The sequence below is a fragment of the Typopeltis vanoorti genome, chromosome 14, assembly GCF_054136105.1.
Source record: "Typopeltis vanoorti isolate ZY-2024b chromosome 14, IOZ_Tvanoo_1.0, whole genome shotgun sequence".
Taxonomy (NCBI): domain Eukaryota; kingdom Metazoa; phylum Arthropoda; class Arachnida; order Uropygi; family Thelyphonidae; genus Typopeltis; species Typopeltis vanoorti.
The window spans coordinates 68427079-68440102 of NC_143562.1; the positions used below are offsets into that span (position 1 = coordinate 68427079).

General features: G+C 35.0%; 1 protein-coding gene across 1 annotated transcript in view; it reads right to left on the bottom strand.

Moving 5' to 3' along the window:
- Nucleotides 1-3054: 3054 nt before the first annotated feature.
- Nucleotides 3055-13024, bottom strand: part of LOC150099574 (cytochrome P450 4V2-like) — a 63269-nt gene continuing 53299 nt past the window's right edge. The window contains exons 6-8 of the mRNA XM_090403464.1: nucleotides 4589-4715; nucleotides 3576-3758; nucleotides 3055-3261 (exon numbers count right to left, since the gene is read on the bottom strand). Coding sequence (XP_090259590.1) covers nucleotides 3055-3261; nucleotides 3576-3758; nucleotides 4589-4715 — 517 coding nt within the window. The remainder of the gene's footprint in view (nucleotides 3262-3575; nucleotides 3759-4588; nucleotides 4716-13024) is intronic.

Sequence of the window (13024 nt, forward strand, 5' to 3'; positions counted from 1 at the left end):
AGTTTCTCAGTACTGCTTGGACCAGCATCAGCCGACTTCTACCAGATTGAGTTAATCATTTTACTACCTTTCAGAAAATGATGAACGAAATATTCACATGTGCGCATTATGATCTTTCTAACATTCTAAAGTTATTTAATATACTTATTTTAATGCAGACAGTTTCTTGTCTTTGTTAAGGTTAGATATACTCGATATGTATACTTGAAACGATAGCAGAAATATTCTAACTGTTCTATCGACTGATGACACCGTGATATCCTGTGATGACTTGTTCTCTCACTTCTCTTTAGGTGCAAATAAAACGACATTTTATTTATATTTAAACGTCTAGTGTATTCGTATAATTTCATAAATGAAGTGGAGAGGTTCCTCCCATAAATGAAATGGAAGTTTCATCCCGCAACTAGAAAATGTTTTTTCTAGTTACGGGATGAAAAACCAGTAGAATAATTTTACTTGGTTTTAGATATCTGATTAAACAAAAGACAATTTGCTGGTGAAGTAATGTAATAATTCATCATTCAATCGACTGAAAAGTATTTACCGAAATACTTCACTTTTCAGTCCTTTGTCAAAAGGGAAAAAACTTTTAGCTTACTCCAATGTACGTCTGTGTTGTCTTATTGTTAGTAATATGACAAATTCCAGAAATGAAATACTGGATAGAGAAATAATATCGATATTTTTTCGATAAAATTAAACCTAAAAATTAACCTAAATATGATACTCTCGTTTCCACAAATTAAGAAATAAAGAAAACCAAATTGCAATATTCTGTAAAAAAGCAGTATGATATGAGATGTGAAAGAAATACCCACAAAAATTGAAAATTAATAGAATTATTGGATTGTCGAGTGGATAGCGTATCCGCTCTCCAGCCAAAAGGCTGCGGGTTCGAATCACGCAGTGGGCATGGATGTTTGTGATTGTCTGGGGAAATAACAGTGGTGGTCGGCGGTAGATGGCGGTAGTGTAGTGTAGTCGCGGTCAGTTGGTGATTGAATGGTTCAGTTGGCGTTGTAGAGCACGTGCCCTCCTTCGATGAGTCCTTGAACTCCCTGGAGGTGTCAAATAATAATAATATAAAAAAAAATTAATTCAGTACCAAGTGTATTGGCACATAACGATAACTGTTAGTATGTCTCAATAACAACTAACAACGTAATAACAACTCGGAGAGGGGCTTAAGAGCAGCAACGTATCCATCTAGAGCATCCAAGACATAGGATTAAGGAGTTAAGGTCATGAGAACTGGCTAGCTAGTCGATACGTACCGCAGTCTCTTTTTTTGAAGATATTAATCCACGAGTTTGGTTACATGAAAATGAGCGTTACCGTCTATTAGAATAAATGTCTCTCCTATCGCACCGAAATACGTACGAAGACAGGTGTCTAGGTCTTCTTCTCTATAAGTTGCAGCATTCATGGTGTAAGTAGGAAGTATATACAGTAGGTGCGTCCACCCAACTAGATACTTCCCCAAACCATCACACTATCTCTACCATAAGTGTCCCTTCACTGATATTAGAGAGACAGATGATAATATATCCCAGTTTCTCTCTCTCTCTCTCTCTCTCTCTCTCTCTGCAAAGCGATATCAGGTCATGCTCTGATCTGGAGAGAACTACAGGGACGTTAACACTTCTCTAATATCCGAGAAAGGAGAACTTATGGGAGATAATGTGATGGTTTGGGGAGGAGTGCTTTCGATAGAAAACAGTATGGGATTTCCTGCGTGACTGCTGCAACTTATAGAGAAGAGATGCTGGGCCTCTATTCCATTTTCGTACCTTCTGCCATAGGAGAGACATTTATCCTACAAGACTATAATGCTCGTCTTCACGTAGCTCGTGGATCAATATCTTCAACAAGAGACTATCGTACGTATGGAATAGCTACGCTATTATCATATCGATCATCTCTGATAATGCTCTATGTAGACGTGTTGCAGAACTCAAATCCTCTCTTCAAAACCATCAGAGACTTAGAAAAAATTTGACAGAGCAACGGTTGTTATTACCGGCAGAACTGTATTATGAACAGTATAAATCATCCTTGTGAGTGCTGTATTGCAATTAAGGGTTATCGCATTCCTTTTTGAGGCACTTTGTCAAACTGACTTTCAATTCTTGTTTTTGTATTCATGTTGCCATTCGTCACTGAACTAAATTATTCATTTATAATTTTTGTGTGTATTTATTTTACATCTCATATCTTATTACTTTTTGACCGAATTCATCAAACGCTTTTTTGGTTTCCTTAATTTATGGAAACCAGTGTATTATTTTTTCAATTATGAAATTGCAAAAATTGTAAAGTGGATAAACTAACAGTTCGGTCAACTAGGAATGCATCACTGAGCACGGATATATCTGAAAAGTGCGCAACTTGCTAATAGTGTAATAAAAGTCGGGGCAGATTTAGTTTAAAATGGCATTTAAACAAATTTTTAAAATTGTAAAATTGGAAAGAAAAACTTAGCTATTTTAACAATAGAGACGTTATATATATATAAAAAAAATATCCTAACATGTTAAAATTAAATGAGGTTCGAGGTTTTAATTAAAGGGTGTTAATTTACATATCTGTGTAAAGTTTTTTAACATAAAGACATTGAAACAAGACTTGATCAGAGTATAGACGGTATATAGCCAAAAGCGAGGAGAAGAATATACCAACAATTGAGTTAAAAGCATCCAAATAAACAAAAAAACGTAAAACCATTGACGCACGAAATCAACGCCGAAATGACGATTTTCGTATATTTCAGAATTTTAAGCACCGAGAATAAAGAAAGCGAATAAAAACCCTGTTTTGAGAAATTATTGTTTAAAATTTAAAACTGCGAATATAAATAGAGTTCCGGTTATTTATATTCCAACTTTAGTTTATATTAACCATAAGTCGTTTACTAAAATTAAGAACGTAATATATAAATACAAAAATTAATGTTTTTTCCTCTAAATATTTCTTGTTTTCTCTGGCGGCACCTGGTTTCTTAAAAATTTCTTAGAGGTATTATGCCGACTTCCGATGTTATATATGTGATGACTAAAGTTTTGTTTGTCTGACATAAATTCCTACCTTTATTACACATTCCAAATAATTCATTTTTTTGTGATCGTCGAAAATGACCTCTCGATTCATATTATCCTGGAAAATGCTGTATAATTCTTCTTCAATTTTTTCTTGCACATCTGGATACAGTCCTATACAGTACAGACACCAACTGATGGAGGTTGATGTGGTCCCAGAACCCTACATAAATGAAAAAGTTTAGAAAATTAAATACTATTATATAAAGACAAAATGATTATATTTGTTTCCAGTCTGGCTCAACCTATTTATCAGATACGTTTGTAAAAATAAAATAAAATATTTTTTTTTTACAGTCGTCAGAAATGTCTGTCTTTCCTCGTTAATATCTTGAATAGTGAGAATATTTTTTTCAATATGAAGGTATAGTAAATGGTCAAGAAACAAACTACTGGACAACACGTTAGTGCTTTCATTTTGATTCAAACTATTTATTAGATAAGTTTGTAATAATAAAATAAAATAATTTTCGTTACCGCTGCCATAAATGTCTTTGTTTCCTCTATGACATCTTCAATGGCGAGGATATTTTCTTCAATATGCAGGTAAAGTAAACGGTCGAGGAAAAAATTATTAGACTTGTTCATTTCTTGAAGATCAGCTTTCTCAGTGGTCATGAGTTCCGTCTTTTGATATGCAGTCTTCTTTCCATCAATTACCTGAAAAACAAAAACCATGGAAGAAGTGTATAGTTTTATAGAAGAAGAAAAATGGAATTCTTGTCGAAATAGAGCTTTACACAGAAAACCAATGCTGTCTTTCCTTTAGTTTCTTTATTCCACACTCAACTGACAACCATAATACACTATAGAGATAGAATTAACTCCCTTATCTGAGCATTAATTATATTTCAAACACACCAAGTTACTAGACAGTGACAGGTCATTGAGCATAATACACTAAAGGAAAATGCAAATTGCGATTATTAATGAAATAAGTACGACATTAGTAACATAATGACATAATTATTAATGACTGTAAATGATATGATTACGATAATACGTATAACAAAGTTTTCCTAACTAAACCAATATCTAATTGGATGCTATAAAAGCATGAATTTATTTAATTCGTATTCCTAAATAATTATTACTAGAAAATAAAAATGTACAATAAAATATAATACTCGTGTTGTTTTATTTTTCAATAAAAATGGTTCGAGCGTTGGATAAGTATGATTTATTTATCTATTTATTGAACTGCTGTATCACTTTTTACAACTGAATATTGTTGGGTACTCTGATTAACGTAAATCATGTTATCATGCCACCTGGATGACAAGTTCGCAAGCCAAGGTCGTGAGTATATTTTATATGCATATATCTTTGAAGTATTATATAAATCTTATAGCGATATGTCATTAGTTTTAATAATTAAGAATAATATCTATATGATCTTCTATAAAAATATATTCTAGGATAGAAAGTTCAGCTAAAATTAAATTATTATTGGTTAATGGAATTTGTTTTTGTTTTATCAATTCACTTACCCGTTCCACAAACTCGAATAAAATTCTTACACTTTCGTAGTAGAGTTTTCCACTTGCAAATAACGAATAGATGAAACCATTCCAGTACATGGGTGTAAACATTCTCTCAACGGCAAGTCCTTCTAGCCTGTATACAAATGAACACATCGTGTAGAATTGCAATCAAATTATATAACATCGTAAATTAATGGAAATACTTAAATGTATTTGGACAGTTTGTGATACACTGAAAACAAATGACTTTCTTCATAACTGTACGTAATATTAATTTAATATGGATACCAAATGGAAAAGATAAGACTATGAAGCTAAATCGTGAATGGATGATGACCAGCAGCTGTCTGTGTTTGCACATGATTATAACACAGTGAATAGATGGTAGGATCCAGTTCTGTGAGGCAGCACACATGGAAATCATCCAGTTCGATTAGACAGCCTACAATATTGTGTTGAAATAGCGAGTGGAAGAAAGAGAGCGGTCAGTTATTAATATAGAATATAAACTGAAGCGTACTGAGAGAGTTGATGGGGCCTATTCAAATATAATTGGACACGAGAAATGTGATGCTATTGGTTCCTAACACAGCAGGCTGTTTTAATCTTTGACAGCAAGGTTATAGCTGCTAGATCTGTTGGAATTTATTTAGCAAAAATAAAGACAACGAAGTCACTATAATCTTACCATCTGTTAACAGTGGGATTGTTCTCTGGACAGTTTGTTTGATATTGAGAGCACTTCCAAAAGTAATCACAAGGAAGACCAACTGCGTTTGAATGGAAAGATCTGGATCTGCATTCCATATATAGTTGACCCTTGAACAATGCGGGGGATAGAGGCGCTGACGCTAATCGTTCGAAAAAGTCGTGTATAACTTTTGACTCCCCCCCAAAACTTTAGTAATAGCCTGCTGTTGACCGGAAGCCTTACCGATAACATAAACAGTCGGTTGACACATATTTTTGTATTCTGTGTGTACATGAATTATATATTCTTATAATAAAGTAATAATCTAGAGAAAAGAAAATGTTATTAAGGAAAATCATTAGGAAGTGAAAATACATTTACAAGTAGTATTGTATTTATGGACACAGTAAGTTTACATATCTGTATACAAGATGAATTGTCTGTCCATCAATAACTACATCAATATTATTTTATATGATACTAAAAATGTAGATGTTTTACGATTACATTTTTGGACGAATTAAAAATTAAAAGAAATAACGTGGAGAAAAATTCATATATATTTACAGGTAAAACGATTCATGAATTGATAAGAAAGAAGCATCAATATGATTGCTTTATGGTAGCCTAGCCTACACACCAATGAATGAATCGTTATACTATTTTTGTTTTATTCTAATTAATCAAGTAAATTTAACAAAATTCTCAATAACAGTAGATTTAACGCTAATGATTTAATACTGGATCTTTACGTTTATTTATATTTCTTTCGCTCGAATGGAGCCATATGCGGTCTGTGAGTGTTTGTGTGCGTACGTTTTGATAGATTTAAACTTTTTGTAATAGATTTGTGTATATTTATGGTAGTAAATGTTAAAATAGACTAGTAGCTACATAATGAATTCATGAAATACTTAACTCTTTCTTAATTTTTTTTTTCGATATTTCTAGTCTATGCTGTTCGTCTGCGAGTTTTTCAAATTGTAATAAATCTCTAAACCAGCTAAGTTCAAACCCAAATTTTTCAAGGTCAAATGAATGCGATTCAGATTCGGATTCAGTTATAAACTTAATTGCTCGGGCATGAAAGGAAGGGTGGGTTTCCTCATAGAAATTCCGAATCCATAAACCAAAATGGTAAGAAAAGCAAAAGCAGATTATGAAAGGAAATTAGCAATGCAAGCTAAAGTGAATCCCAAACAGTTCTTTCGATATGCTGTAAGTGAAAAAAAATATTTATATTTTCTTTCACTTGCAGAATATTTACACTTGCAGACAAAATTATTTTAAGGAATGCCGATGGCAGAGAGCTAACTGAATTCAGCTGAAATAGTAGAATTACTAAGCGGACATTGCAAGAGTGTATCATCCAGGCTGTGATATTGCAGGAATGAGAGAACGAATGGATGATACAGGAATTGAAGTGAATGAAATGGAGGTTAATAGTATATTACAGAACCTTAATGTAAATACATCTGAGGGATTGGAAAATACACCAGTTCGAGTCTTACGTGAAGTTGCAAAAGAATTATCAGTTCCTTTAACCATATTTTTTAATTTAAGTCTCAGTTCTGGGTTAGTCCCGAGGGGATGGAAAGAGAAAAAAATAGTTCCATAGCATAAAGGAGGTTTCAAGACCGCTGTTGCAAATTACCGACCGATCAGTATATCAGGAATCGTTGTCAAGGATTTGTAGATATGAGTCAAAAATGGATAGATGAAAATGGCATACTGTGTGGCGGACAGCATGGTTTGGTGAAGAGTAGATCATGCCTAAGCAACTTGCTCAAGTTTCATAAAACAGTCACGGCTGAACTGGATTAGGGTAATGGATTTACGGTGATACTACTGGACTTTGATAAAGCCTTTGACAAGATACCACATGGAATTCTAATCCGTAAACAGCAGCACAAGGGGATGGATATAGGGTCGGTGAGATGGACAGGAGTGTGGTTGATGGAGAGATATCAGAGAGTAGTTTATTCAGGAGTTGAGTCCAAAAGAAAGCCTGTTACTAGTGGTGTGCCGCAGGATTCTGTTCTTGAACCATTACTATTTAATTTGTTCATTAATGATGTAGGAAAGGATCTGAGAGGAACTGTGCATCTGTTTACGGATGATGCAAAGTTAGGTAGAGCAATAGTGAATGTACATGATGTCAAAATTTTCAGGATAATTTGGATAGACTGACAGTCTGGGATAATGAGGATGAATGTCAGTTTAATGTAGCAAAGTGTAAGGTTATTCATTTTGGAGTGACAAAAATGCAGCAGTATATAACATTGGTGGAACTGTACTCTAGGAGGTTGACGAAGCCAGAGATTTGGGTGTGTTCGTGGATAGGGAGTTTACGCTTAAGGGGCACATAGCAAAAGTGACTAAATCAGCTCATCAGATCACTTGGTTACTGAAGAATACTTTGATGAGTAGAGATAAGCAAGTTATTGTTCCTCTTTATCGAGTCTTCATAAGACCCCATCTTGAGTACTGTGCCCTGATCTGGGCCCATGGCTTTCTTCTTGATGGGGAGGAGGTACAGGGGAACCAGAGGCGAGTGACCAAGATGATAGCTGGTCTATGGAATTAACCCTACGAGAACAGGTTGATGATCTGTGGAATACGAAACTGGTTGCTAGGCGGAAAAGGGGTGATATGATTGAGACATTCAAATTACTGAAGGATTTTTACAAGATTAATTCAGAGGAAATTTTTCAGAACAGGTCTGGTGATGGGAGAAGTAGGGGCCATCCATGGAAACTGAGCAAGAGTACACTTGGCAAGGGTGTTTCAACAAGTTTTTTTTTTTTCTTAGAGTGAGGCGAATGAGTGGAATAAGCTCCCAGTGTTTATTGTGGATGCCATGACTGTAAATGAGTTCAAAGCAAAGTATGATAGATACTGTGCGAATGCTGAATAGTTTGTTCTTGATATGATGTTTAGGGCCCTCATCGATGAGTTTAAGGACTCCTTGGAATTGCCCGTAATAATAATACTATATTTTTTTAAACATTGTTATTTAATAAACATTAATATTTTCAAATAATATATATTTTTTTTCTGTGTATAATGTATTATATTTTATCTTTGGGAGGCATTTCTGATTTCTTCCTCGAAACTTAGCGGTGCTTATCCGAGAAAGATAATAGATGATAGACGGCAGCAGTTTCATGGTTATGCTTCTATACTGGTCGCAAGCCAGGTGTTGATTTTACTGTTTGTTAGTACGTGCTTGGAAGACTTTAACTGCTATTACAGTTTAACTTTTTTTCTTTTTTCTTTTTTTTTACAAGTAGGATTGGATTTAGACATGGTGTGTTTGCTTCTTTGTGTTCTTGTAGTGATGGTTTTTGAGAGAGTGTTTGTCATAGGTTGTGTGTGTGGGGGGGGGGGGGGAGAGAGAGAGAGAGAAAGAAAGAAACAGGAATTGCTCTAATTTTCATTCTCGCTGTAATGTTTATATAGTGCCTGTTTCAGCTCTCTGTATGTTCCTAGGTTTCTGTTGTCGAACGGCAGTTCGTTTATCATGTCGGGTACATAGAAGTTTCGGGTGACTTTGCCGTACTGATTGTTGTACTTATATGTTATGAAGTTTGTTGACTGTGGTCTTGTTATGTGATACGTTGTTCTGGTTACTCTATAGGTTGGGCTGTAGCAATATTTTAACATGACTGTTTAGTGGAAAAAGTGTTTGACCATAAATATTTTGTGTTTTGTCCGTGCTTCCTGCATAAGACTGGGTTGTTCCCAGAATATCAGTTTTATCATTTTATCCTGCAACCATTGTAGCCTGTTTAAGTCTGTAGTCTGTGCAGAATGCGTATGATGTGATTGCATATCTTAAAATGTTTTTACATAATGCTTTATAGATAAGTATTTTATGTGGGTTGGGGCAATGTCTTTTAATTTGTGTAGCTTGCTTGCTATTATCCTAAGCTTGGTATGTAGGTAGTTTGTATGGCTATTCAAACTTTGATCAGCATCCAAGTGAAGTCCGAGATTGCGTGTTGTTTTCACCTGTTGTGATTTAAGGTTCTGCGCTTTGTGTATAGGAGGATGAATGTCGGATAGTGAGATATTTAGTTTCTATTGGCAGTGTTTGGGGGTTTTTGAATATCATTAGTTTTGTTTCTCCAGGGTTTATATATATGCCGCTTTCGGTTAACCAATTAATGATCTGATTGTTGTCGTGGTGCATATTTGTGTACGCGATATTCGCATTGTTGTGAATGGATACTATGGCTGTGTCGTCTGCGTACTGGACGATTTAACTTTTTAGAGGGAGGTGGCTTATATCGTGTGTGAATATGTTAAATAGAATGGGAGATAGGACAGCTCCTTGCGGTACTCCACACGTCACGTGTACATCTTTGCTGTATGCTGATCCTATACGTGTGGTGTGCTTTCTGTTTTTCATGTATGCTTTAAACCTCTTTAGTAAACGACCTCCAATTCCGATATGCGTTAGTTTCGTTAACAAGGTTTTGTGTGTTAGTGTGTCAAATGCTGTTGTTAGGTTAATAAATACCACTAATCTTATTCTGTTTTTATCCAATGCAGCATTTATTAGGTCTGTGAAATCTTCCAGGAGTGTTGCTGTTCCTTTATTGTTTTGAAAGCCATATTGTGTTTTGGTTATGATTTGAAAATTTTCAACGTATGTGGAGAGTTTGTGGTGCACGATGCGCTGCATGATTTGGTTGATTACAGACAACGTGTCGATGGGTCTGTAATTACTTAGGTTTCTTTTTCCATGTTTGTGTATGGGTGTGATTAATGCAGTCTTCAGTGTTTCAGGTATGTGTCCCGTTTCGAAGATTTTATTTAACAATTTTTGTATAACTGAAAGTAGGTTGGGTTTAGTGTTTCTTGATGTCTTTTGGTCTGATCCCGTCTATCCCCGATCCTTTGTTAGGGTTCATTTGTTGAATTGCCAGTGATATTTCTTCTTTTGTTACTGTGGGGAACCACATCGACTGGGTTGCTCGTGGACCTAGTGGAGAATGTTCGTTTGTGTGAGGAAAGGTTGTTTCTTGTAGTTTTTGAACAGAGTTCACGAAGTGCTGATTAAATTTGTTTGCCAACTGTTTGAGGGATTTGGGGTCGCAAGCAAAGCTGTGTTTTATTGCTTATGAGGCACTGGTTATGTGTATATTGTCCAGCATTTCATTAATCAGGTGCCAGGTTTCCTTTATGTCATTCTGAGCTGTTGCTAATTTGTTGCTGTAATGGTCTCTTTTTGCCGTTCTAATCTGTGTTGTTAGGAGATTCCGTTTTCTTTTGTATTTAGCTTTTAAAGCGATATTGTTCGGTGACTTCTTAAGTTGTTTCCATATGGCATCGTTTCTTTGTATGTCTGTTAGTATGTTGTCTGTTATCCATGGATTTTTTTCGTTTGGGGGCGTATTTTTAATTTCTGTTAATGCGTTGTTATATATTTTGTTAAACGCAAGTTTAAGATTATTATATACAGCTTCAGCAGCATCTAAAGATGCTATCCTCATCCAGTCTGTTTTTCTGATTTCATCGTTTACTATTGTTTCGTTTAGAATGCTATAATACTGTTTTGTAGTCTCAGTGAGTTTTATGGGTTCTGGTTCAGTGTGTAACTGTAATGCTGTGAAATAAAGGTCTGCCAGTTTGCATGTTATGACGGCTGCGGTGGGGCTGTTTGGAGGGGCCCTTATATTTATGTGATCAATGCAGGTTGTGATTGTTGTATTTCCGACTATCTCTTCTCGTGTATAAGACTGTATGGATGGGGTTATGTTATATGCCGATAAGAGGTCTAGATATTGTTCTTTGTGTTGTTATTTATTTTCCTAATGTTTATATTCATGTCTCCTATTATTATCAATTATTCTGAGGCGCCTTCTTCTTTGGCTGAAAGCCATCTGTTTAGTTCATGTAGAAATTTTGTAGTGCTTAAGTTGGGTGGTCTGAATATTGCATCAAGTTTTCTTGTTTGATGTGTTTAATTTCGATGGATGTGTTTTCTGCGTATTGTAATATATAGTTTATTTCTGTTACTTCTAGTTTATGTTTGGTAAATATTATTATACTCCCCCCTCGTTTTGTTTGTCTGCAGTGTTTGTGTTGGAAGTGTGGAATTTGGTAGGTGTATGCCTCTTCGTTTGTCGTAGATACTTCAATCAGTTTTAAAATGTCGATGTAGTCTATATCTTCCTTCAGATAAGATTGCAGGGTCAGCCAGTATTTTTGAATGCTTCTGAAGTTGATGTGGAGAATAGATAGTCCTCCTTTTGTGGGGATTGTCATTTGTTTCCATTCTGTTATTGATTTCAGAATGTGGCAATTATCATGTTCCGGAGTGATTACGTCTGCTTGATGGTCTGCATTCATGTTGGTTGGTGTGCTGTTCCTTTCTTACGAGTTGTCAATATTCCTTTCAATATGGCGGCTTTTTGAGGTCGCCAAATTGAAATTTCGAGCACCAATTTTTTTGTTTAGTTGTATTGCGATGTCTCTTAGATGTTCCGTTGCAATTTCTGGGAGGCCATCAATGATTAGATCATTTTTGTGCAGCTGTTGGTTTAAGAGTTCGTACTGTTGCTTTAAAGAGTTTAGTTCTTGTCGTAGTTTCGTTGTCTCTTTTATCAGATTATTCTGTCTTTCCGTTAGCTCTTTAACGCAGTTTTTAATTTACCTAAATGTCTCCAATACATCTTCTACCGAGTTATTATTAAATTTAATAAATTCCTGATATTGGTTGAATTTTTGTGTAATTTGTGCAGTATGATTTTGAAACAGTTCTCCAACAAAATCGATTAAACAGTCTTTTAGGTTTTGTAATCTATTTTCAAATGATGCATTTAAAGTTGGTTCACCTGGTTTCTTGTTGTTTTCTTTGTTTTTAATTACCTCTGCTGTTGATAGCTGTTTACAGGCTCCGGTTGTTTTCTGCATTAGCTGTTTTCCGCCTGCAGTCGAAGGCGACATTCCTTTGTTGTCTCTGCAATGGAGACACTTCCACTCGTCACGATTCTTGTTTGATTTTCGGTGCCAAGTTACCTCGGACAATCCCGAACATAGAAAATGCATGTTTCTCTGGCAGTTCCTACATGCTATGTGGTTTTTCTTCCCCCGTTAAGTCTTCTTGGCATTTGTAGCACTTCATATTTCTTGTTTGACGATCTTGCTGTAATTTCTAATATGGCGACTTGCATTGTTCTCTTCTCGCCTGACCTATGTATACTTCAAAATTTGAATAATTGTAATTTACTTATTGCTTAACAGATACTTACAGTTTTTACATCAATATGTTCAGCTTGAAGAATGGAATTCACTGATATACATTAAATTTTAATTCACTAGAAAAAAAATCTACTTTGCAACTTAAAATATGGGAGCATCGAAATAGCGTGCTTGTGACCGCTTCCTACTAATCGCCCTCTATTGCTCTATTGCTATAACAATAATAATAATAATAAGAAGAAGAAGAAGAAGAAGAATCTTTCATTAATCATGATTTATAAGTCATATGACAATGACCTTAATTACTGATAGCATTGGTTATTTTGGCTTGCAATTTTAATCACATCAAATCAAACGTACTCTGCTGCAAATAACCCGAAACTTCTTGGAATCAAAACCAATATCTCTCAAGCGAGAGACTGCTCAAATCATCACTCATGGAAAAGTTATTATGAAAAAGTTGCTCCTGAAATAGATGGAAATCTAAATAGCTCAGATTAGACGGGACGAAATCTTATCAGAATTGAAACAACTTTTCA